The sequence below is a fragment of the Macaca mulatta genome, chromosome 7 (assembly GCF_049350105.2).
Source record: "Macaca mulatta isolate MMU2019108-1 chromosome 7, T2T-MMU8v2.0, whole genome shotgun sequence".
Lineage (NCBI taxonomy): Eukaryota > Metazoa > Chordata > Mammalia > Primates > Cercopithecidae > Macaca > Macaca mulatta.
Genome location: NC_133412.1, coordinates 58,968,846 through 58,996,051, shown reverse-complemented (window position 1 = coordinate 58,996,051; position 27,206 = coordinate 58,968,846). Strand labels below are relative to the sequence as shown.

At 42.4% G+C, this 27,206-nt stretch overlaps 1 protein-coding gene across 1 annotated transcript in view; it reads right to left on the bottom strand.

The window, feature by feature from the left end:
- ABHD17C (abhydrolase domain containing 17C, depalmitoylase) overlaps nt 1-27,206 on the bottom strand; it is a 61,286-nt gene that overhangs the window by 2,582 nt on the left and 31,498 nt on the right. The window contains exon 2 of the mRNA XM_015142862.3: nt 3,356-3,535. Coding sequence (XP_014998348.2) covers nt 3,356-3,535 — 180 coding nt within the window. The remainder of the gene's footprint in view (nt 1-3,355; nt 3,536-27,206) is intronic.

Sequence of the window (27,206 nt, the reverse complement as noted above, 5' to 3'; positions counted from 1 at the left end):
CATAAAAGCAAGCGCCTCATTTTAAAAAATAAAAACTGTACTATTTAGCTTGAAAACTTAATGTAATGCCTAGATTTTATTCCAAATGACTTCTCTATAAAAATCAAATCTACTCTCAAAGGATGAATATTTGAGGATCTTTAAAATAATATGCTTTAGGCTCTGAAAGCACATCCCAAAGAGGAATCCAAAAAACTTCAAGCATTGGTTGAGCTGGGTGTGTAGGAGACTTCTCTGATGGGGATAACAGTCATTTCATCCACAAAGAAACCAAGAGAAATGGCTCTCTCTCCATTCTGTCCTGCCAAAGGGTCTCTTGTAGTTTACTTCTCTTTCCATATTTGATCCTAGTCGAAGTTACAAAAGGATACCAATTTGTACTATTTGTGGGAATCTTTTTGTTAAACAGTAACAGCTAACATTTTTTAAACATTTACCATAGCCAGGTGCTTTGCACTTAACACACAAAATCTCATTTAATATTCAATGAAACAGAGTGAGAAAGGAATGACCACCTCTGTTTTAATCAAGGAGGAAACTGAAGCTCAGAGAGACTATTAAATAACAGGAATGAAGTCGTGGAGATAATAAAGAGCTCTAACATCAATTACATATTCCAAAGATCTACAAACAACTGTCATCTAGCCTTTATTAAAAACTCAGGGAGCCGTGGACCACTTCAAGACATCCCAGAAAGATTGCAAAACCTCATCAGCCATGTAATTTGCAAAGATCAGAGCCACTGTGGCAGTATTCAATTATGCACATTAGAAATCTTATTTGGAAACCTGTTTTCCCCCTATATTTAATTTTAAAGTGACTTCCTTTAACAGAGTTCAATTATACTCAATTAAAAAGATATTTACTCAACAGTTACAATGGGCCTGGGACTATGCTCCACACTGCACAGTTTAAGAGACTCTCCACTGCCTGGAGGGTATATTTAAAGTTGAATGCCATCATCTCATCCCAAGTGTAAAGGAGGTTAAAAAAAAATAAACTATAAATGAAATAATAATCTGGATTCCTTTTCCTTTTTTTAAATTTGTTTTAATATGAAAGGAAATATGAAAGTATCCTCCTTTAAGGAGAGGGACACATGATTCTGCCATTTGGCAGCAATGGACATATTAAGAAAATGCTTACCAAATTCAAATTCAATTCATGATGAAAGTCAATGCAACCATTAATGGTTTGAAATCTATCATATTAAAAATTTACGGCATTACCTATGAGGATTTGTCTCCTTTGTTGTCTCCAATCACTAGCCTTTTAAAAAAATTTTTTAAGAGACAGGGTCTTGCTCTGTTGCCCAAGCTGGAGTGCAGTAATGTAATCCTAGCTCAATGCCACCTCAAAGTCCTGGGCTCAAGGAATCTTCCCACCCCAGCCTCCCGAGGAGCTGGGACTATAGATGTGCACCACTATGGCTGGCTAACTTTTTAATTTTTTCTGTAGTGACAGGGTCTTGTGGTGTTTCCCAGGTTGGTCTTATACTTCGGGCCTCAAGTGACACTCTGGCCTTGGCCTCAAAAAGTGCTGGCAGTACAGGTGTAAGCCACTGTGCCTGTCCTCCAATTACTGACCTTAATTCAATAAATTACTTAACCTCTCATTTCCTCATCTGTTAAAATGAGCACAGTAATTGGACAAACATCTTTATTTATTTATTTTTTTTTGGAAACAGAGTCTTGCTCTGTCACCTAGGTTGGAGTGAAGTGGCATGATCTGGGCTCTCTGCAACCTCTGCCTCCTGGGTTCAAGCGATTCTCATGCCTCAGCCTCCCCAGTAGCTGGGATTACAGGCATACACCACCAAGCTTGTCTTACTTTTTTTTTTTTTTTTTTTTTTTTTTTAGTAGAGATGGGGTTTTGCCATGCTACCCAGGCTGGTTTCGAACTCCTGAATTCAGGCAATCCGCCCTCCTTGGCCTCCCGAAGTGCTGGGATTACAAGCGTGAGCAACCGTGCCCGGCTGACAAACTTCTTAAGACTCTTATAAAGATGAAGGGGGACCATGAACATGAAATGCATAGCCCAATACCTGCCATACCAAATAAACTCAGATAAGATTAGTTGCTAATTTGTTATTAATCATTTGCAATTTGTTGGCATGGCTGTATTTTAAGGTACATGCCCATTTAAGAGCCAGGGGGAAAAAAAAAACAAAAAACACCTATTAGTTTTGTTGCCAGGGTAACTCCCGGCACTGCTTCCCACAAACATGCTAAGTATCTGTCTTTCAGCAAACTGGCCTCTCATTACCAATTCAGCACAACTAAGGCCACATTTGAGAGGCACATTAGCCCTACTTAGCATTCCCAGCCATGCTACTAGAAATTTGCAGTGCAACTTTCTCATGAAGCTGAATCTCATTGAATCCTGGTACAAACTGCACAAAACTGAAGTTCACCCAAGGTGTTAACAGAAGGTTCCTTTCTGTGAACGGAGCCAGTCTGTATAATAGATGTTTATGTAACCAAATGATGATCTTTTATTTTTTTTTCCAGTAATAGCAGGATGAAAGCAATTAATAGGTCAATCAAAAACCCTAAAACTGTGTTTTCTTTCTGCTGGAGTTTTTCTATAAAATGGCAACATGAGCTGGGCCAGTCCTGGGGTAACTATCCTAGGCCGCTTTAGCAAGGACTGTGGGAAAAGCTTAAGGGGCAAAATATTTTGTATTAAAAATACTTTCCTCATGCAGGCAACTCTGCAGGGGTGAGATCTTCTGGTCAAAGTGGTAGAGCAGAATAGGGGGTGGCAGGTGAGCTTGTTCATTTATACCATTCCTGTGGCTATTTACCGAAGATCAAAGCCTGGCTTGTCAACTAACTCACTTTGCCTTTATTCTTCTATTTACAAAGATTAACTGAGCATGGTACTTTTCCCCTTACCTGTACTGTCCAACTGAAAAAGTAAGATAAATTTCAAAACTGTGCTTGCTTGAAGTTTTTGAGCATCTACACCACTAGTTACCCCATCACACATATCGTATACAGCTCATAATTCAACAAGATGTCTCTGAATGAATGAGTGCTGAACTGTAAGATCCTTTAGGATGTATGGATGCTGTTAAAAATCCTGCATATCAGAGCTGAATCAATTAACCCTAGGTGTCAGTATACTCAAGGTCCTTATATATCATGTGGGAGATTTTCACTAGTGAGTCAGGCCTGGGAGGATAAAATCTCTGGATAGTGTGTGTCATATTTGCTTCCACATGCCCTGTGGCACCCAGCACAGGGTCTGACGTATGGCTCCATTCAATAAATATTTACACGGCTGATGGGAGCATCAGATGTGAACAGGGCCACTGACTGACTTACCACTTGTTGGACAAGCATGAACTTACCTGGGGAAAGCATCAAAGCAGTATGTTTTTCTGGTATCCGGAAAAGCCACACGCAAACCAGACATCAGAGGGGAATGGAGAATTACCGCTGCGCATTCATACCTCGAGGCCAAGTCTACCGTGGGGACAGTCCCAATGCTCTGACCATAGAGGATAATGTTCTCGGGACTCACGCCATACCTGGAGAAATCAGAGGTTGTGTGCCATTAACTAAGGTATGAAGAAAGACAGAAAGAGACAGAGAAATCGTATCTTAAACCCATAAAATTCCCACATTCACCAGCTTAAAACCGTATCATCTAACTTGTACACTTTAATTTAAGATGGATGTGAGCTTGACAAAAACAAATGTTAGGGGCCTGTTTTGGTACTAAGTGACTATGATTCTGTCTTCCACAACATTAGCAAAAAACAATAAACATGATATTATATTTCTGGCTAATTAAATATATGCTTTATAAACTTCATTTCAGTAGCTACAGAGATGGTCATCTGATTTCCTATTATTCTCCCTTTATATTTTAGTTGCTAATCATAAACATACTTCTGAAGTAAAAACAAAAGCAGTTTTGGCAAATTGCAATATTAAAAACTCGAAGCAAAGTTTTCATGATACAAAATATATTAACGCTTATCAGAAAAAGGTTTACTGGGAGACAATTAATTTGAAGATAATTGTATTTTCTTTAGTCTCTCTCAGGGTTAAACCCTTCCAAGTCTTTCAATCCATCAGTGGGTTCCGATCCACTCTCTTCAAATTGTTAACTAAGTAAAGGGTTGTGTGGAATACAGGCTTCATTTCCCAGCCTCCCTTGCAGCCTGGTGTGTACAGAGACCTAAGTTCCAGCCAACTGCATGTCAGCAGAAGTGACATAAGCAAACCCCAGGTCATGCTTTAAAGCAAATGGTGTGCTTTTGCCATCCCTTCCGCCTTCCTGGTGATGGCAAGTAGATCACAGTGAGCCACCTCAGCCCATGCAGAAAGATGCGGCACCCTAGATATGGTGGCGGAATAAAATAGAAGGAACCCGGGAAAATACATGCTCTCTTATTATCCTACAAAGGATATCCAGAATATCTAAAGAATGCTTAGAAATGAAAAAGAAAAAGACAAATAGGCGAAAGAAATGAAGATGAATGCCTAATACACACATAGAAAGATGTGAAATAATTTCACTAGAACATGAAGATGCAAATTAAATCCATGAGTTATTATTTTATACCCAAACGATAGGCAAAAATGAAGAAGCCAGACAATGTTGAAAGATGGCAAGGACATAGAAAAGTGGAATGCTGTTACTTTGTAAATTAGTACAAGCACTGGGGAAAACAATTCAACATTATCTGGAAAAGTTGAAGCCAGTGAGCCAACAATTCTCCTTTTCGGAATAAATATGTATTGTAGCTTACAGGACAATATGAAATGCTTTCTGATAACAACCTTCAGTGAAAAGAACTATCAATCCACAGCTGATGGAAATGGCAGGATTTCAGCCCAACTTCCTCCCCTCCAAGCTCCACGAAACTCCATGGAAAAATGGAGGCCCTAAAGAAAGAATTCAGGGCATTGGAATGTGCTTTATGCACAGCACCACACCTGGGCCATGCCATGAAGACAGGAATTAAACACATGGAGGTGAGAAGGACTTTCTATGGGAGATGTGCAACACATACCCAATGCAGCAGCAGGAAAGCAATGGGCTGGTCGGCAGGGGATGTGCTAGGATAGCGTGAATCGGAAACTAAAGGGTTATGGGTTGTCCTGGAGATGAGGGCCACTGGAGTGTCCAAGGGCGAGGTGACAATGGCAGGCAGGAGATGACAGCATGAAAAGGAAGCTGGGAGATCCGGCAGGGGACTATTAAGAATCATGCAGAAGACAGGAAATAAAAGATTGTAACAAAAACAGCATCCATCCTCCATTTCTAAAGTGAAATGTCTGTGTGGTCCTGCAACTTGACACCATCCAATAAAACGGTGTCTATGGAAGAGGCTTCCAGATGCGGGTTTTGCCTCGCATTCTTGCCTGGGGTTTCCTTCCCGTTGGCGTAACAGGTTATTAAAAAATGGTCAGCACGGGCAGTTTTGGTGGGGAGGTTTGAGGAAACAACTGACAGAGCAGCATCCTGTGCCCAAATCTACATCAGCGACCACGGATTTACAAACACAGAGCACCCTCTCTGAGGACTAAATGGGGGGTCAGAGAGGAACACTGTTCTCACGTCTCAATGCTGAAGGTAAGCCATCCCAGGGATCTCCCCAGCAGCAACTGCCACCAAGATCCTTCTTTCATGGACTGGGAGAGCTGTTTCAGCAGGAGTTTTTCATCTAAAGTCCAGGGAGTCTTTGGGGAGAGCATAAATAACATCAGGGGTTTCCTCCTCCCTCCACAATTTTCACCAGATTTTCAAAGTGGTCTATGACCCCAAAAAGCGTATGGACCATGAGATACTGCATTGCAGGGAGTCTGCAGGCACATGGAGAGGAGAGCCTCCAATTTCCACATTTGGGGATGAGTTCTTTCCACAATGACCACTCTTGTGGACAGGCCATTCATTTTGCTATCAATTGTTTTTAAAAATCATAAATCAAAGAAAATATAAGAGGAGAGAAGTGAAAACTGAAGGTAGTCAATGAATGATGCACAGAAGACTAAGAGATTATCAAAAATAAAATAAAAGACTTCCAGGTAAAAATGGCAACCAGACTAGCCCTTACCTTCTTTGATAAAATCTGGTCTGAGAGGATTATATAGGATAACATTATCACAGTTATGAGGAAGTGTTAATTTTACTTCTTATGACGAGTCCAACATATGTTTTCAAAATCCTGTCTTCTATATAACACGCCATGGGACTTTACAAGCTCAGAGGTTGCACTGAATAAAGGAAGGAACAAGCACAGACCCAAGAGACATAGCCCAGGAGATGAGGCAGAGGGAAGCACCCTGGCCATCACGCAGGCAGCTCTTTCTCCTGTCAATGTCCTGGACCAGCCATCCTCAAGAGATCACGGCCTTCTGTAAATGCCTTCTGGAGAAGCCAGAGCTATTGTGCTTGAGGACTCTCAGTTCCTAGCCTTCGGGTCGGGTCTCAGCACTAGGACACACCCAGTACCAGTCTCTACAAAGTCCACCTTTGATTCCAATAGACTCACATCCTTCGTGACGACCAACTCAAAGTTTCACTGAAAAATGTCACCAGCTAAAACACAAAAAGCACTAGTCATAAAGGAAAAAAAAAAAGAAAGTATTACATTAAAATCAAGAACTTCTGGTCATCAGAAGACACCATAAGGAAGTAAAAGGGCAAGCCACCAAGTGGGAAAAGATACTTGCCACAGAGTCTAGATCTAGCATATATAAATAACTACTACAAATCAATAAGACAACTGACTAAACAAGAAAAACAGAATTTTACAAAATGAGAAAAAAAAGAGGGGAGGGAAAGACAGAGAAAGAGAAAAAAAGAGAAGAGTTATTCAACTTCATTAGTAAAAAGGAAAATGCAAATTAAAATAATCATGTGATACTCTACACATTTATCAGACTGACAAAAATTCAAAAGCCTAACAATATTAAGTGTTGGCAAGGATGGGTGCAAGAATGCTCATTCACTGTTGGGGTTTATGTTGATAGAATCAGTTTAGAAAAAGTTTGGCAATATGAAGTGACATGATTTTATTAGCACATACCCAGGGACCTAGCAATTCTACTCCAAGATAAATTCAGCACACAGATAAATGCTTACATATACCAGAAATATATACTAGACTTGAATGCATGCCTACACAGTTAGAGACAGCCCTAAGGTATATCAACAGCAGAATGGATGAAGAAACTGTGGTATAGTTGTGCTGCAGAATATGTACATGGACACTAAAAGATTCATATTTTTATTTCAATAGTTTTGGGGGTACAACCAGTTTTTGGTTACGTGGATAAGTTCTTTAGTGGTGATTTCTGAGATTTTGGTGCACCCGTCACCACCAGTGAATCTTAAAGTCATGCTGTTAAGGCTGGGTGCGATGGCTCACACCTGTAATCTCAGCACTTTGGAAGGCCAAGGTGGGAAGACCACTTGAGACCAGAAGTTGGAGACTAGCCTGAGCAAAAAAGCAAGACCCCATCTTCACAAAATGAAAAAAAATTAGCTGGGCAAAGTGGCATCACCTGTAGTCCAAACTACTTGGGAGGCTGAGGTGGGAGGATCACTTGAGCCCAGGAGGTCGAGGCTGCAGTGAGCAGTGTTCGTGCCACTGCACTCCAGCCTGGGTGACCCTCTTAAAAAAAAAATGCTGTTAGGGAAAAGAGGCAGATACAGCAAAACACACACTATGTGACACCATTTACAAAAACTTAAACCTACCAAAATTAAACATTATTGTTTAGGGATATTAATTGAGTGGTAAGCCTATAAAGAAAAGCAAAGAAGTGAATCACTAAAGTCAGGATAGTGATTACAGGCAAAAAGGGAAATGGTCATCACTAGAGAGAAGCATGTCCTTCCTGGGGGTTGTAAATGCTGGGGATAGTCTATGTCACACCACAAGTGTTCCTTTTATAAGTCATTAAGCTGGACATCTGTGTTTTATAAACTTCTATGTATGGCAGTTATATTTCATGACAAAAAAATTCTTTAAAAGTTCACCAGATACTTCAGATATGGAGACAGCCCTCACAAAACTGTGACAACTCATGGTAGATTTTGTGCTAAAAATAAACCTCATAAGGCAACATCAGACCATTAAAAATGATGTCTCATAAAGAATTAACATGGGGAAACACTCATGTTAATTTTAACAGAAAGCAATAAAAAGGAGCTTACAAAAACAGGGTCACAATTACATTTCTAAAAAGAAATCTATACATGGAAAAGGGACTTCAAAGCAATACATGAAAATAGTAATAATTGTTTTCTTCAGGTGGTGAGACTGAGTTTTTCTTCTTTCAAGTTTTCATTCCTAATTTCCTTTAGTTATTAGGCAGTGACTTGTTGGGAAAAAAGGGAAGCAGCATCGCTGGTCCTTTCTGTGTGGAGTCAGTAGGCATGCTGCTAACTGCCAGTGTTTTTCAAAGGGCTCAGAAAACAAGAGCGTGTTAGGTCAAACGCTCAGATTTGTTAGTTCTGTGTTAAGGACTTTTGTCACTGCTTTTTCCTGTCTTTACTATACTGTTTGACAACACATGAGGAACCAAGGAGGTGGATAATTCTGTGAAAGTATCAGGACTTTTAGTAGAATGGTAAGAGACCTCTGTTCTAACACCCAGTTTTGGCAGATGAGGACAACTCTTTTTACTGTAGTAGTAGGATTTTTCTTTTCTATCAAAGCATTAGACTAGTGACCTCTACGCCAATCGTTCCAAAATGAGAAGTATCTGAATTACTTGGGAAATTATTATTGTTATTATTTATTTACTTTTCATGTAAGCACCCTGGCTCCACACTTACAAATTCTGATCCAGTGGGTATGCGGATTCTTCAAACTTAAACACTGACTGACATTGGGCAAAAAGAGTTGGACTAGAGCCTAAGGCCCCTTTAGTTCTCAGGTTAAATTACATAAAAGACACAGGGGAGGAAAAAGAGACAATGAATTAAGTTTGTGTGAAACATTGGTCAGTTTAACATCACAGCGTTAGAAAAAAGATAACAGGGATCAAGTGAAAAGTATTTTCTCAAAGACATTAACAGTTCCAAAGTCTAAAGCCTTTATTTTAGAATAAAACAGAAGTTAAACCCTACCAGTCTGGAACAAGGCAGTATTTTTGGAGCAGCCAGTAACAATATAGGCGACACAGAAGATGTATTCATGGCCGGGCACGGTGGCTCACGCCTGTAATCCTAGCACTTTGGGAGGCCGAGAAGCATGAACTGCTTGAGCCCAGGAGTTTGAGGCCAGCCTGGGCAACAAAGTGAAACGTTATATCTGCTAAAAATACAAAAAATTAGTTGGGCATGGTGCTGTGCGCCTAGTAGCATCCCTGCTACTACGGAGGCTGAGGTGGGAGGATCACCTGAGCTCATGAAGTTGAGGCTGTAGTGGGCTGAGGTCGCACCACTGTACTCCAGCCTGGGCGATGGCAGTGAAACCTTGTCTCCAAAAAAAACACAACAAAATAAAACAAAAAGATGTATTCATGCAGGAATTTTAGCATTTTAACTTATGATTTGCTATTTTGGGGAGTATCACAATGGGAAAAGGTTAAAAATGATTCCTGTTAGTAAGCATGACCTTTGTGGGAAAAACGCAGGGATGGCAGGAATAGTAGCAGGGCCTATACACAGCGCTTTCTACCCCTAAGGCTTTTTTGTAGAAGTAAACATTCCTGCTCCCCAGATACAAATACACAGCTGGTAGCCGGTGAGTGTGGATCTCGAGGCCCTGGGGGTACTCCTCCACAGACTACACCAGGCCAGACCATTCTCCTTCCCCTGCCCATTTGCCCCTGCTTCCTGGCATTGTTGAAGACATGTTGGTTCTTCTTAACAAGGGTTAACCTTCCACTTGAGCGCCAGATTCTTACCCCTCCCAAAACTTGAAGAATCTCCTCCCTGACCCCGTAAAATTTCAATCTTTATTCTCTCAATGCCACAGATATATCCAAGTTTCTGAATCTAAGAAAGGACCTGTTTTCATCAGCACTCTGTGCTTGAGGCCACAGCTCCATCTCTTACCTCCATTTCCCCACCACCCCACCCTCCCATGCACTCAACCCTAAGCCCTCTGAAACCTGCCTTCTGCTCCTATGAAGTCTTGCAAATGGCTATCAGAAGTACCAAACCCAAACGCTTTTTCTCACCTCTCATCCAGTTCAACTTCTCCTTGGCAGTTCACATTAACGATGCCTTCCTTCTTAAAACTCATTCCTAAGCTTCTGAGACACTGAGTCACTCTTGGTTCCTCCTCCTGCCCCTGCCACAAATGGGCCTGGCCTACTACTGGCTCATCTTCCCCAAGCTCTAGTCTTACTATCACAATCTTACATTTTCTCTCCTACAATCTCAATTAACCCCAGGACTTCAACTAGCAGTTCTATGCTGGCCTGATGGCTAATTTTATGTATCAACTAGATTGGGATAAGGGATGCCCAGACATCTGGTAAAATATTATTTCTGGGTGTGCCTGTGAGGGTGCTTCTGGAAGAGGCTAGTGTTAAATCAGTAGACTGGGTAAAGAAAGCATCATCTGATCCCAGATAGAACAAAAAGGTGGACAATAGGAAAATTATCTCTCTCTTCTTGAACTGGGATATCGATCTCCTGCCCTTGGACACTGGAGCTTCTGGTTCTAAGATCTTCAGACTTCAGGACATACACTTGTATCCTTCCCCTGCCCACCCTCACTCCCCTGGCAAGATTCCCAGGCCTTTGGCCTCCAAGTGGGAATGCTGCATCATCAGCTCCTCCTGGTCCTCAGGCCTTTGGACTGGGCCTGAATTACATCACTGGCTTTCCTGGGTCTCCAGCTTGCAGATGGGAGATCATGAACTTGGCCTCCATAATCATGTGAGGCAACTCCCATTAAAAATCTCCTCTTATATGTCTATATACAGTAGAGTCCCCCCACCAGATTCATGGTTTTGCTTTTCACAGTTTCTATTACCTACAGTTCAACTGCAGTCTGAAAATATTACATAGAAAATTCCAGAAATAAACAATTCCTAAATCTGAGCAGCATGATGGAATCTCACACTGTCCCACTCCATCAGAACTGGGATGTGAACCCTCCCTTTATCCAGCATACAGAGTCTACACTACCTGCCCATTAGTCACTTAGTAGCTGGCTGGGTTATCAGATGAATTGTCACAGTATTGCAGACTTGTGTTCAAGTAACCCTCATTTTACTTAACGAGGGCTCCAAAGCACAAGAGAAGCTATGCTGGCAATTCATATATACCAAAGAGAAGTTGCAACATGCTTCCTTTAAATGAATAGGAAGTTCTCAACTTAATAAGAAAAAAGACAACTGTTGCCAAAGTTGGTAAGATCTACAGTAAGAACAAATCTTCTACTTGGGAAATTATGAAGAAAAAAAATTGTGCTAGTTTTGCTGCATGTACAGGGCTAGTTTTGCTCATGTACTTGGACCAGACTTGGAACCTTTCGAGGACAGAAAGATGAATGGAATATGTTTGGTGGTCTTCAGGAGCTGAGTCTAACGGGGGAGCCAAGACATACATATAAAAGGGGAGCACGAGCAGAAGCAAGGTTGTATGTAAGGTGAGTAATTCGGACATGGATGTCATGGCAGATGAAGGGCTCATGTACTATCCTCAGTTTCAGGTATCCACTGGTGGTCTTCATCTTTTTTTTTTTTTTTTTTTTTAAATACACTGTCTTGCTCTGTCGCCCAGCCTGGAGTGCAGTGGCACGATCTTGGCTCACTGCAAGCTCCGCTTCCTGGGTTCACGCCATTCTCCTGCCTCAGCCTCCCGAGTAGCTGGGACTACAGGCACCCACCACCATGCCTGGCTATATTTTTTTTTTTTTGTATTTTTATTAGAGGTAGGGTTTCACCATGTTAGCCAGGATGGTCTTGATCTCCTGACCTTGTGATTCGCCCGCCTTGGCCTCCCAAAGTGCTGGGATTACAGGCGTGAGCCACCGCGCCCAGCTCATCTTTTTTTAATGCATTAAAACAACAGCTACTGGGCATCTCTCTTGGACCAGACATGGAACCTTTAGAGGACAGAAAGATGAATGGAATATGTTTGGTGGTCTTCAGGAGCTGAATCTAACTAGGGAGCCAAGACATACATATAAAAGGGGAGCACGAGCAGAAGCAAGGTTATAGGTAAGGTGAGTAATTCGGACATGGATGTCATGGCAGATGAAGGAAGAGGATCAAGACCAGGAAGGGTACAAGCTATGTGGGCAACGGCAATGTCTGCTCTTGGTCAACTACTGATCTGTTTCCACGTCCACTGAACGCGTGTTTTCGTCAGATTCTCCCTAGACTTCATGAAATCTGTGGTCCTGACTTAAATGTGTAAGTAGATATTTTCTACACACTCTTCTCCAGGGAAAGGTCATTCTCACCAGTGAGACTAAACATATTCACTTTACAACAGAGTCTCAAGGTAGAGTGTCATCATATTTTGACAAGATGAGTCTAGGACTGTACAGCTGGCCCTTGGGTCCCACAGCAGGTTCTGACACTGAAATCTGACTGAAGAGCTCAGACTTATGTAGAAGGACTGGAATTGGGACAAAATGTCTTGATATTAATGATGAGAATGCTGAGGCAGTAGAAGAACCATCATGACCTGTATCCCCTCACATTTCTTCCAGGCCAGAATTCTGATCCGTATGTCTCTGTACCTGAGCACAGTCCATCATCTTCAGCCCTTGGTGTTATAAACCCCAGAATCCTTTGACCTCTTGACCATCCTACTTTGGCCAACTCCGGTCCTGGGAGTTGGCTTAGGTAAGGGGATTTGCCAGAGGGAAAAGGCAGGAAGGCAGACAGTTGATGTGTTCTCCTACTAATGAAACCACAGGCCCATCCAAATGACTAAGGCAGCGAGTACAGCTTCTTTACTCTAAGGAACTCAAGATACAGCTCAGAAGGATACCAACATGGCAGCAACAGGCAGTGTCCTGACGAAAAGTGGAAGACCAGCAGGGAGAAGTCACAAAAAAGTAAGTAATGAGGTCAAGTCTACTACAGGTCTGAGCAGGTGGCAAGATTAAAGCCGTTGGACATAGTATCAAGGGCTTAGTTAAGCAATAGAATCAGGAAGTCGGCATGTGTGGAAAGGGTAGGGCAAGAAAACAAAACAAATGAAAACAAACCTAGGCATTGACTGGGCAGCAGGGATTAGGAAGTCAGATGGGGAGCTAGTGCAGCCCCAAGCTCAGAACACACAAAGCATCTGCAGAATAGATGTGTGACACTATTAATAGATGAGTTAGGGAGGAGAACTCAGACAGCAGCCCACCTGTAAATTCAAAGAAATATCCAAATGACACAGAGCAATGGGGGCTGTATTGGCCCACTTTGTGTTGCTATAAAGGAATACCTGAGACTGAGTAATTTATAAAGAACAGAGGTTTATTTGGCTCATGGTTCTGCAGGTTGTACAAGCATGGGATCAGTACTTCCTCCACTTCTGGTGAGGCTTCAGGGAGCTTTTTTCATAGACGGTGAAGCGGGAAGTAGGGTGTCACATGGTGGGGGAGAGAGTAAGAGAGATGTCAGGTTCTTTCTAAGCTCTCATATGAACTAATATAATAGAGAGAGAACTCATTACCATGGGGAGGGCACCAAGCCATTCATGAGGGATCCACCCCCATGACCCAAACAGCTCCCAACAGACCCCGCCTCCAACACTGGGGGTCACATTTCAACATGAGATTTGGAGGGGACAAATATCTAAACCATGTCAGGGGCAAAATCATGAAGGATTCTGATTTAAAATACATATAAAACAGAAAATTCAACATGTAGGGCAGTAGCTAAGGCATGCTTAATGGAGTTGTTGCCTGTGAACCTGGCAGTCAGGATGAAGGAGAGCTCACAGGTAGGCTGTGAGTTCAGGGACCAAGGGAGGCTTCTCTACCTTTGAAGGGATGAGGTGAAGAACAAAATATTTTCTGCATCAGAGAAAGGTGCTTAATAAACGTCTGCTACTGACTACGCCATGTCATTCTGAAAATGTTCTTCTCTGGTACCCTCGGTACCACATTAGCTAGATGTCCCCTGCTCTTTCTAGGCACGCTTCTGTTTCCTTTAGTCACTACTCTTTCTTCTCCCATACAACAAGTGGGCATCCCTCAAAGCTCAATCCTCATCCCTTTCTGGCATCTTTTATCTTCAAATTGATTTCCTTGTATTAATAGAACTTGTTCAATGCCAGCACCTACCACAGTGGCTGACATATGGTAGCTATATGATAAATATTTGTTAAACGAATAAATGGGTGGCCAGAGTCTTTAAAGTTTGTTCATTTGCCCCCAGTATTTCATCTGAACCCTAGCCTCCCCACCCTTCCTTTCTTTTGATGCTTCTTCCTGAGCACCCCATCACTTCACATGTAACGTCTCCCAAACTTGACTTTTCATATTCGTTCCCCAATCCTTCTGTTTCTATCAGTCACCACACCCTATACCTGACGGGCTTGGGAACTAGGATGAATTTATCACCTTTCCCTCCCCTTCGTCTCTCACACACTTATAGTCACTAAGTCCCACCATTGCTATCTTTGAGATGTTTTACAGACCCATCGTCTCTGACACCACTTCTGTTGCTTTGTGGTGAGCTACAAATGGCAGCATCTTTTGAACAATTAATCAGGGTCTGCCTTCTGTTTGGTGTGTGAACGTGTACAGTTTGCCCAGTGATGAACATCTCCATCCAGGTACCCAGAGTCTGTTACCCAGAGTCTTTCTGGAAACCTTACTTTTGCTGCCTGTACATCCCTCTCCATGGTGCTCAGACTGCCCCAGAGGGACCTTGGCTGCTCAAACTACCCACCTGTTTTGTCCCATCCTGTTGGTTTCTGTATGTCAGCTTACGGTTGAGAAGGAAGCAGGTGTCATGGTTCTTGATTACTGACCTGCTGTCAATCCATCGCTCTACCCTGACTCCTGCTAACAGCATACACTCTGACAGCCTACCAGCTTCCATCCCAGCTTCTCCCTTTTTCCCAGGCAGAACCTGGGAATCTCCCAGGCATAATCAATGCCCACACCTGACTTCTCTTCTCTCCCAGACCAGTTTTCCTTCAAATTCTATCTATATAAACTGCCCCACTCATGTCACTCCCCACTCCAATCCATCCTTCCCAACAGATATATCTTCCTTGAAAAAAGAAAAAGACAAAAAAAAAAAAACCCAAAAACTTTTGTTATGTTACTTTGTTCATCAAACTCTTTAGGCAATCACTATGCTTATGATAAAAGTCCATGTCCACAATCTAGTCCCGTCCAACTATTCCAACCCTTTCTTTTCTCTCCAGGCGGCCCTTCTGCTCCTGTGGCTCAGGCTCTTCCCTCACTGGCTCATAAACACCCCGTGCCCAGAATGTCCTCCCTCTTTGTCATTACCTGGACAACTCTGGAGTCCTTCGGGTCCATTCCGGTCCTACCTCGTCCCTTCACATTTCCTGACTCCTCCAGTCTACAGACAGAATTTTCTTTCCTGAGCTATCCACTCAGATGCTTAATGACAGGAAGGTGGATGTGATTAACTGTACCATGGCATGCCCTACACTGCCAATGATGATGTAAGCTCCACAAGGGTAGATAAAACTGTATCTCTCTTTGGGCAAGTTAAGAATTTCCAGGCTCAGGGATCAGCGAGTTTGGAGGCACCGTCGCTTTGAACAGAATGTGATTCTAGCCAAAAGCCATTTTTGAACAAATTAAAATTAAATTTCAGACACAGTCATCATTCCATTGGATATATAATCCATTCAAAGTTTAACATCATCTTGGGGATCTAGACAGGAACAGAATCTCTTGTAGCAAAAACAAAGACCGTAATAATATTTAGTAAGCAAGTAAGCATTAACGTTTTTAAGCATGATATAAGATTTTCTTAAAACAGAGCACAAGAAATTAAATTCTCCCAATTTTTACCAGGGGGAAGCCACAACCCTGAATCATTACTCTTTGTCACGGGCAGTGTGATGTGTACAGTAATCCCCTTTGCAAGTTTTTGCTCTCAGCCTCTCCCAATGTCTACTGTCCTTTTGCAGTCACAGGCTATGCTGAGTACAGGCAGATCAGCACAAATTTAGGTTTCCATTCCCGCTCAGCATATGGTAATGGGACATGCCCCCATGATCACCATGAAACTGAGGGCTCGGCAGCCATCTCAGGAGCAAGAGGAAGTACTGAGGCAGGAAGTTCCTGCAATGGAGGCTGACAGCGCCAAGGAGATGGTGTCTCATGGGAACGATCACTTACAAGGTTAAAATCTGTTTGTTTTTGTTTTAATGTAAAGCTTGCTTTTCCTTCTACAACCATGAACAAGCCTGGCCTCCCTGAGACGCACTGCATCCTGTTTAAGTTAATGGGCCTTGACTTTGTCCTTTGTCAGGAGCTCTCCCATTTATCTTCAGAGAAGCACACTTGGCACAGTTCCACTGACTTTGAAGTCAACATTTTAAATATTTCAGAGCTAGAATTCCTAGTGGAAATGTCTTAAGACATAGGACGAAGATAAATACACAAGGTAACGTGAATGTTAACTGAAGGATGAGGTCTGAGGATATTGAGAAATCCTAATAACTTTATAAACTTTAGATAAACATTAAAAAATAAAAAGTAAACTTTAGAGAAAAGCCTCAGAATAAAAAGACTGACTATGCAAGGGACGCAGGTGCATAAACAGGACCTGCCAGAAAACACAGTTGGCCATGGGGAATACTTTTGCCCTCAGGCAAACCTTTTAGCCAAAACTTAACAAACGTGCTTTATATATTAATTATGAGGAAGAGGAAGAAAAAAGCATCAATCACCTAAAATATACTTATTTTTCCTTAAAATACACCTTTTTTTGAGGGACTGCCAAAAAGAAATTTGTAGATTTAGAAAATTGTTTAGCATTATACTAAGTAAAATTTCACAAAGAGATTTCTATTGGTTGTTCATTCCAATGGTGAAAACAAAGAAAATACATTTTAAAGTATCCGCTGTTTTGGTGCTATTTGAATAAAAATTTAAAGGTTAGTAATGTCTGCTGTATATTTTTTCCTTTTTCCAATTTTTAACTAATTTGATTAAAAGGGACACTTACAAACAGCTCATTATAACCCCTGGAAGTTTCTAAAACCTGGGCACAGTCTAGGTATTCTCAACAGTGGTTATAAAAGAAAACATACCAAATACAGCATTAAAAGCAGGCTCAGTCCCTTCAAATAACACTGGATGTAAGGAGGGTAAACCATGTGCTCTTGGGTTACAGGTCTTTGGGGAAATAATGAAGGAAATAAGATTCAAACCAAGAAATAACACCAAAATCAAGTATAAATGTAGGCAAAATTAATATTGTGGTCAAGTTCATTGAAGTACAGCAAAGAGAATGATCAAAATGGGGACCTGAAAGTCAGAAAAAGCTTCAGGTAGAAGGTGGAGCTTGCAGCCAATGTCAAAGGAGAGGAGATTTAAAAACATAAAGAAAGGCAATAGCAGCAGGGGAGGGAAGAGTCTCCCGAGGAACCAGAGTGTGGAAGGGCTTGGGAATGTACACAAGAGCCGACAAAGTGGAGGTGGGCGGCGAGTGTGGCAACGGGAAGGAGGGCGATCGTTGGGAAAACGTGCTTTGCAGAAGAGAGCTGCTCTCATCCCACATGTATGTAGCAGGTAGAGGGGTGCAGGGAGAGATTCAAAGACAATTCTATAGGTAAATGACGAGAAAACTGGCACAAATTGGGAGGCTGGGAAGGAGATAATAGGTAGAGTTGGATTTTTGTTTGTTTCAGTAGGAAGTAAGTTTAGTTTGGGAATATACTGAGTTTCAGGGAACTTTGGAACATGCTAATAAGCATGGCATAAAAAGTCAACCTCTCAGGGTTAATTACAAAGAAAAATCTTCCTGAAACTGTTTGGATATCTATGTTAAGAAAGACCAGTTCCTGAGCTCTCCTCATTCTTTCTCCTGCCACAGTGCAGAGGAAGACAAGTGGCTGGAAGTAGCAGCCTGGGGGATATCTGTCCAGGCAAGGAGACAGGAGCAGAGCTAACAGCAGAGGCTCTGGAAGGCCCAGGTCCCATGCGAGATGATGATAACACAATGCACAGAATAACAAGGGCATTTTAGGAAAACATAACTTACAAAAGGGCTTGGTGTGGTGAAATACCTGTTAATCAATGTAGCCTTTCCTAAACCTAGTCACTCATTTCAATACCTATCAAGATAAGCTTTATCTAATTTTTGTAAAGCAGCATCCACCATTAATGTACAATGCTTCATTCTATCCTAGATGCTTGAAATTCTTTTCAAATAGTGGTTCAGGGAAGGGCCCTTTGTGTCATGTTGAAATCTACCTTCAAAAGAACATAATACTTTATGACATTCAAGACTATTCTCTCCTACCATATACCCTTTCTCTGTGCCAAAGCAAAAATAAACAAGACCTGACATAATGACTTCATTTTATTTTTTAAAAATCATCTTTCAGAGGAAAAGTTATAGTCCTAAAAAAATATAAAATTAAATCTCTTTGGATCTGTTACAAGTAAAATAGAACAATTTGCTTGAACTTATCTGAGTATAATTGTGCATGAAAGTGTTCTAATAATAATGGAGATTCTTTTGGCATTCTGTAATTATTTAACATGTTGGAAAACCCAGAAAATGTTGCCTTCTCTCTACAACTGCACAAATATCTGTTGAATGGTTAGAATACTACCTCCTCCACAGGGTATTTGAGCTGATTGCACGGGCTGGCTTATATAAAACATCTAGGCCAGGTGTGGTGGCTCACACCTGTAATCCCAGCACTCTGGGAGGCTGAGGCGGGAGGATTGCTTGAGCCCAGGAGTTCAAGACCAGCCTGGGAAACATGGTGAATCCCTATCTCTACCAAAAATACAAAAATTAGTCCGGCATGGTAGTGCACTTCTGTAGCCCCAGCTACTCGAGGGTGAGGTAGGAGGATGGTTTGAGTCCGGGAGGTAGAAGTTGCAATGAGCCAAGATTGCACCACTGCACTCCAGCCTGGGTAACAGAGCCAGACCCTGTCTTAAATAAATAAATAAATAAATAAATAAATAAATAACTATTCCACTTCCAAGAAACTCAGCCAAAAGTTAAGGTACAGATTTCATGAATTCTCTATGTTGGGGAAAAAAACTTTAAATATTGAATTTAATTATCAATTTGATTGCCAAGGCGGAAAAATATTTTTTAGAACTAGAAACTCAAGTATCTCATTTCTAATTGTTTATTTCTTTGTAGGATGAGTTCATACAAGTGCTATAGTGGAGGAGACACAGATGGTTGGTTGAGTTTGCCTGCTTGACACTGACTTGCAAATGACTATGAATCTGAGACAGCAACGCTACATTTAGTTCCTGCACTAAAACTGCTGAGATGTTTGCCAGGAAGTTCTTGGAGAGTGACTTACTGGGGACAGAGAACGTGTATGACCTGCTCTGTCTTTTTGGAGCATCCCACTGCCTCCCAGTCCTTGAACTCTAGGTATGAACACATGTCCAGGTCTGGGCAATGAGAGTATTGAATCCTCCCGGCCAGAGTGACTGCTTAGGGGATAAGCCTAGGACCCAAGCCTGGTCAATCCCAGTCCTCCCTAGGATGTCTGCACCCTCTTCTGCTGAGCCTGGGCCTCCTTGAGAATTATACAAGGAAGAAAGCAAAGCTGAGAGCAAGTGGGCCTGCTTGATGCCATCGTCTGAGGCCCTGCACCCAGACATGAGAGCTTGGAGTCCTCTCTCTTAATGCTGGGCTAAAACAGGGATTCTGTAAGTAACCTGGAGTATGTGGTCATGACCATGAGGAGGTGGGGGACAGGGGAGGGAAGGTGGAGATTCGTAGAGGATGTAGAAAGAAGAGTACGCTTCACAATCAGACAGCACAAGGTCTGAACCCAGCTCTGCCTTGCACCTGTAGCAGCCCTCTCCACGGCCACAGAATGGTGGAGTAAGGCTTGCCTCTGGGACTGCTGCAAGAATTAAATAAGCAGTGAGTGAAACTGCAAGAATTAAATAAGCAGGCCAGCCTTAATCCTCTCTCCTGTACTTATAGTCCTTCCCTCATCCAGGCCACTTTCCTGTTTCCATAAACAGTGAGGCCTAGGAAGAGTTAAATGCAGCTCCAGGACACCACAAGGACACATGTGAACTGAAACCTGAATGCTGGCCCACTTATTCCATCAGCTCCAGCTCAGCACTGCCCACTCTTGCTGTTTATTCCCTTAAATGTGTTTTGCAAACATTCAAAATGGAAGTGTGTTAAACAGACACTCTCCACTGGGCAGACCCCATGAAGCAGCTGAAGCAGCCCTTTGGCCCCTCCTTGATGGCATCTTCAGTTCTGGACTCCTGGACCTAATCCTCTCTTTGTGCCTGTCTTACCTTCTTTTTTCCTTGTATTTACAACCAGAAACCTTCCATCCCCCTACTCCGTCCTTTTTAAAAGCTTAAAAAGTTCACAGCATCAATTGGGGAAATATACCAAACACAGGATAGAAATGAAAAGGCCCTTAGAGAATCACACAGATGGTCCACTTTATTTCACAGAGAAGGAAACTAAAGCTTTCAGAGAGATTACTGACTTAACTCAGAATGGAAATTGCCAAGAGAGCTGCTTGCGATAAGCCTATCAAAGTCTGGGATATGGACTAAACATGGAGAAGCACAGTGAACCCTGTGAATTAAAGAAGCTGGCAGAAGGATCGCTGAATTGAAGTAGTTAGCACAGCTTCTGCATTAGGCACAACTGTCTGAATTCCACCACTGCAGCTAACAAGTCTGGGGCAAGTGGTCCAACCCTGCTCTGGGTGTCCATTCTCTCGTGTGTAAAACGGGGCTCCGAACTAACAAAGCTGGTGCGCAGCTGCCCAGTCACATTCGTTATCAACACCCTCTCCTTTAGCTCACAGGGAAAAGCAATTTGGAAAGAGTCTGTTCAGAGCACCAGCCTGAGCATCTCAGATGTAAATGGCACTTTAAACATGAACATTCCATACAATGGGTGCAGAATCTCAGTTTGAGAGGATGAAGTTCTAGAGATGAATGGTAGTGATGGCTGCACAAGGCGAATGTCCTCAATGCCACAGCACTGTACATTTAAACATAGTTAAAATGTTAACCTTTATGTTATGTCTATTTTACCACAACTAAAAAAAAAAAAAGAGTCAGCATTCCTCTTAAATCCAGCTCATGCTCATCATTTTCTTATTAAGTACCAAGGAAAATTCCAGCTCTCCTGAATTCTAAATGAGATTTTATTATAAAAGTAAAAACAATAAACAGTAAAATTTGTCTTCTATTGTAAAATCTCTAAAATCTAAGGGCATTAACAATTTGCAAAAAAAAAAAAAAAAGCTTATAAAAATACGTGTGTCACTAATACTGTGTTTGTTCTTTTACAAATCTGGTAGAACATTCTACTCGTGATCTATCTCGCAGGTGAGGTAGAAGGTTCAGGGAAGCTTGGTGGCAATGACAAACCTGGGATCTTATTTTTTTTTTTTTTTTTTGAGACGGAGTCTCGCTCTGTCGCCCAGGCTGGAGTGCAGTGGCGCGATCTCAGCTCACTGCAAGCTCCGCCTCCCGGGTTCACGCCATTCTCCTGCCTCAGCCTCCTGAGTAGCTGGGACCACAGGCGACGCCACCTCGCCCGGCTAATTTTTTGTGTTTTTAGTAGAGAGGGGGTTTCGCCGTGTTAGCCAGGATGGTCTCAATCTCCTGACCTTGTGATCCGCCCGTCTCGGCCTCCCAAAGTGCTGGGATTACAGGCGTGAGCCACCGCGCCCGGCCAAACCTGGGATCTTATAAGAACTCTTTTATTTAAACATGATGATGACCTCACTGTCACGAAGACCTTCCATTACCTCTCCTCCTTGCCTGGATTTTTATTTATTTTTTTATTTTTTTTATTTTTTATTTTTATTTTTTTTTGAGACGGAGTCTCACGCTGTTGCCCAGGCTGGAATGCAGTGGCGCGATCTCGGCTCACTGCAAGCTCCGCCTCCTGGGTTCACGCCATTCTCCTGCCTCAGCCTCCTGAGTAGCTGGGACTACAGGCGCCCGCCACCGCGCCCGGCTAATTTTTTGTATTTTTAGTAGAGACGGGGTTTCACTGTGGTCTCGATCTCCTGACCTTGTGATCCGCCCGCCTCGGCCTCCCAAAGGGCTAGGATTACAGGCTTGAGCCACCGCGCCCGGCCTTGCCTGGATTTTTAAAAAGTACAACAAAGGAAAACGACTCCTTGGAAAAGCACAAGTCTGCCATCCTTTTTGGAGATGAAAGGATTCCCTGAGGAACATCACTTCTAACAGGAAGCCAGTGCAGTAAGCGGAAACACAGACAGAAGTATTTCTTTTAGCAGTACCTTTCATTTGAACAAAATGGTAACAGAACTCCAATTTCTATATTTGAACACTCAAGGGCAGTTGTTAAAGAGGTTGGCTGCATTCTAAAATATCACCCCCACCCGTCTGTCAAGGACACGGGATTTGGGGTTCTGCGTGCCAGATCTGGTCCCCATGGTCTCCACACAGACGACGGGGACTGTATGACTCACAAGCCTTACCACATGGACTCTTCCATTTCTTTTTAAAGTCAGTCTAAATAAGGCCTTGAAGTAACTTCAACATTATATTTTAATTAAAATACAATGTAGTGTACAAACATAATGAAACAAATCCCACACCCTGATTTATCATAAACAGGAAGTCTTTATTGGCCACTAAAAACATCGAGTACCATGACATTAATAATTCAAAATACCCAGCTAGCCACATGCCATCCTATTCATTTTACCATAAACAACTGCAATATCCCTATAACCCAGTTTTTGGAGCAAAATGCAATAACCAGAGACAAAGCAGCATAAATAGCAGATCCATTTCTTCTGCAAGCAACACAAGCCTGTAATATCGTGTGCTCAGAAGTAAGCACTTCATACACTTTTTGTCCTGCAAGTCCACGTTTCAATCCACATTCTCAACCTTGGTGTCTTACATTTATCCTGTCATGCTAATGACCTTTCTTTGGCAGAACATACAATACTGTGTCTCCTAGTTTAAATCATTTCAGAAATGGAGAGGCCTCATACAAGCTGCATGCCAACAATGTCTCAAACAGCTACAGAAGTAGAGCTGCGTTTTAGAGCTGCATTTTCATCCTGAAATAAAACTGTTTTGTCATTGCAAAAAATTCAGACTATGACAACATCTAGATGTATTTATCATACACACTAAGGAGCCTGGTGGAGAGGATCTCCATCCCCATCCATCCAGCAGGAACTCAGGGAGGGCAGAGGAGGCCTGGCCACCGGAATTGGATTCCATGGGCTATGCAGGATGGGGAACTTCAGGACCCCAACTGGTGGTCCCAGATACTGGGGTTAAAATGTTCAAACAAAAGAAGGGGTTCAAGGTGGAGTTGTTCTGAGCATATGAAATTTATTCCATTTTTCTGGGTTAGGCTTATCTATAACCACCATCTATCTATGCCTAGGTGCTCACTTGGAGCCCTTCTTGTCCCAGCTTTTTTTATGAGATGGAGTCTTGCTCTGTTGCCCAGGCTGGAGGGCAGTGATGCGATCTCGGCTCACTGCAACTGGGTTCACGCGGTTCTCCTGCCTCAGCCTCCTGGGTGGCTGGGATTATAGGCACGCACCACCATGCCTGGCTAATTTTTTTGTATTTTTTTAGAAGCGACAGGGTTTCACCATGTTGGCTCCCAGGCTCATCTTGAACTCCTGACCTCAAATGATCCTTCCGCCTCGGCCTTCCAAAGTGCTGGGATTACAGGCATAAGCCACTGCGCCTGGCCTGAATTGTCTCCTCTTTCAAAAGCCACTGGACCTCAAACAGCCCTGTCTCTCTAAAATTCCACCCAACATGCCATTAGGTTATCGAACATATCAAACGTGCAAATTCCTTTCCTCGGCCCTAGTATGCTCCTGCATTATTATTTCTAATACATCCGACTCCCTGTTGACGATTTACCAGGCTTTTTTAGTTCCCATCAAAGAAAAGCAATGTGGAAAATGAGAGTATTAACTATATAATTTTAAAGGTAGTCAAGAACTGCTTTTTTCACCCAAAACTTGAAAGCAATCAGAATAATATATAATCTTCTATACAGTATTAACAAATGCTTTCCATAATTCCATTTGTATGCATTTTTATCGTAAAAAGTATGTTTTTCACCCTTTTCTACAACATATTAGAATTCTTCAGATTGAAAAATATGAAACAGCATGAACAAAATATTTATGAAAATATCAAGATTTTATTAAGATTTCATATTCACTAGTTCTTTGGCACAAAGCAACATTTATGTAAATAAAATGAATATTTGAATTGAGTATTACATAATAAATGCCTCAGTTGAGCTTTTTTTCTGCCCTGCTGGTTACACGCATACATGCTGGCTAGGTTCTCTCTGTGAGGCCTCCCAGGAACCAGAAATAGAGAAAGGAAGAATTTATTCCTCCAATGGTTACCAGGTACCCACAATGCACCTTTGGTGCCCACAAGCTGAAGATTCGATAATAAACAAGGAAGACCTGAGTTTTGCCCTCATGGGGTTTATAATCTAACAATCTGATGATAAATGCCATTTCTACTCATTTTAAAATAAGAATGACTGCTTTTAAAGTCTTGCCAATTCGTTTCATATGACTGGCACGCACATGTCTCATCAACTTTTGAGAAAGATACAGACTAATCTGTGCTTTAGGCTGGGTGTGGTGGCGCATTCCTGTAATCCCAGCACTTTGGGAGGTTGAGGCAGGAGGATCACTTGAGCAAAGGAGTTCGAGGCCAGCCTGGACAACATAGTAAAACCACATCTCTACAATCAATCAATCAATCAATCAATCAATCCAATCTGTGCTTTTTGATAACTAATTTGACTACATGGGAGGAGATCCCCTTTTATCTTTTAAGAAGTCTCAAACTGATTCAGATGTTGGAAGGCCCTACGGTTTAGTGGTTTACCTGGTTTCATCGATTTAGATGTACTAAAGAAAGTGAGGTCTAGGACTCTGAGCCCACGAATCACTAGTCCTGACTCTAATGCCCAATAAAAATGCCCATAGGCATTGAGGTGATTTGCCTGCCTTTAGATTTCCTATCTATCAAGTGAGGGGAATGGATGAGGCCTGGATCTGCCTCCTCTGGTCCTTCTCAGCTAGTCACTATCACTTCCCCTAAAAGTTCAGCCCCACCAGGTGATAAAGCATGCTTGATCAGGTCAGACCAAAGGTGTTTTTCCCAGGGAGGACTGAGGTCTCATCTGCACGTGAATAGCAGTCCTGGCTCTTACAAGGCCCCTATATGCCAGGAAGACATCAGGGACCATTTTGGTGAGTTTGTAGGTGGGTGAGTGTGCATGCACGTGTTCATACAGTCATTCTCCTTATCAGCAGGGGCTCGCTCTTGTTCATTATTAGGAGGCACGTGGCACAACAGAATAAACTATAATAAAGTGATGATGGCACTTTACATACCCTATCTCTAATCCTGACAACAATTTGCAAGGTGGTATCATCAGCTCCATTACACAGACCAGGAAACTAAGGTTCCTGCCAGGAAGGTGAATCGCCCAAGACCACAATGCTCTTAGGCAGCAGAGCCTGGCCGTGAACCCAGGTCAGATGCCTGCCTCCAGAGCTAAGCCCCTCTGCAAAGAGCCATAAGTCTTCACGGAGCCGCCAATGACGGCTGCACCCAGGGAGGAGTGGCAGCAGCAATGCTGTGTCTTGAGTGGCAAAGTGAAGTCTGGAGCGCAAGTGCAGAGGCCTGACAATCCCTATGGATGTCACCCCAGCCCTTCCCCTAATGCCACATTCACATTTTTAAATGATGAAGAACCAGAACCTTACTAGAAAACCTCAGAATTCATGGTGCAGCAGCAATCAGGCCAAAGAACAGCATACATGTCACCAGACTGGTCATTGGCCCCCTCAACCTTGGGAATGCTCACAGACCCCACTGCATGCAGCTCCCCGAATAACGAGCGTTGGTCCATAGTCCTCACACGTACCGTTACCTTTCTTCCCCGCCTTTTGCTCACCCAATACTTGCCGAGTTACCTCTAGGAAATTGTCTTTATTTCTGGAGACTGATTATATTTTAATTTGAAAAGAATGCTATGCTATGACACTGATTGTTAGTCAGAGGATCAAGAGTGGCTCAAAGGAATCTGGACTATTCAAACCTTCTAGGATAGCAAGGCTAGTGAGGGCACACACAACATTCCTTATCAGAAGCACAATGGGGCTACGCGGTTCCACCTGCCAAACCACCATATAGTTTGAATTGCTCATCTTAAATTTCTCAAGCAACCAGATACTCTAACACACCCTCTCCACTGGCTGCATTGCCCTCAATCTCTGCTCGAATGCACTAAACTACTGAGTGACCCTAGATGATTCAGATCTCTCACCATGTGGGAGAAGGCAAGATTGAAAGTTTGGCTGTTCAAGGGCATGGAAAAGACATCAAGGTCAGGTCTCCTTAAGAATTCATCACATCCCCTACAACTCAGATGAGTTAACTGTATTTTCTTTTTGTACTTTAAGTTAAACCTTTCTTTCTTCCTGTCTTAAACTACAAGATTTGAATACAGCTATATATGACCTCTGACAGAACTTATTTCAACTCTCAGCACTAGGCAGCTACAGACACACAGAAGGAACAGACAATCAGAGGAAAAGTACAGACATGTAAAAAGATTTTATAAAGTTTAAAAAGGGATCAATTTAAGAACCAAAGTAAATGAAAGCTATGGCACATTCCTTAACTACAATGCAAAGGTTAAGAAAAGAAAAAGGGTTGGGCACGGTGGCTCATGCCTGTAATCCCAGCACTTTGGGAGGTCAAGGTGGGTGGATCACAAGGTCAAGAGATTGAGACCATCCTCCTGGCCAACATGGTGAAACCCCATCTCTACCAAAAATACAAAAATTAGCTGGGCGTGGTGGTGCATGCCTGTAGTCCCAGCTACTTGGGAGACTGAGGCAGGAGAATCGCTTGAACCCAGGAGGCGGAGGTTGCAGTAAGCCGAGATTGCGCCACTGCACTCCAGCCTGGGAGACAAGAGTGAAACTCCGTCTCAAAAGAAGAAGAAGAAAAAAAAAAAAAAACATAAAAAGAAGCAATTAACCAAGGAAGAAGGGAAAATCCTTGAAACTGATGG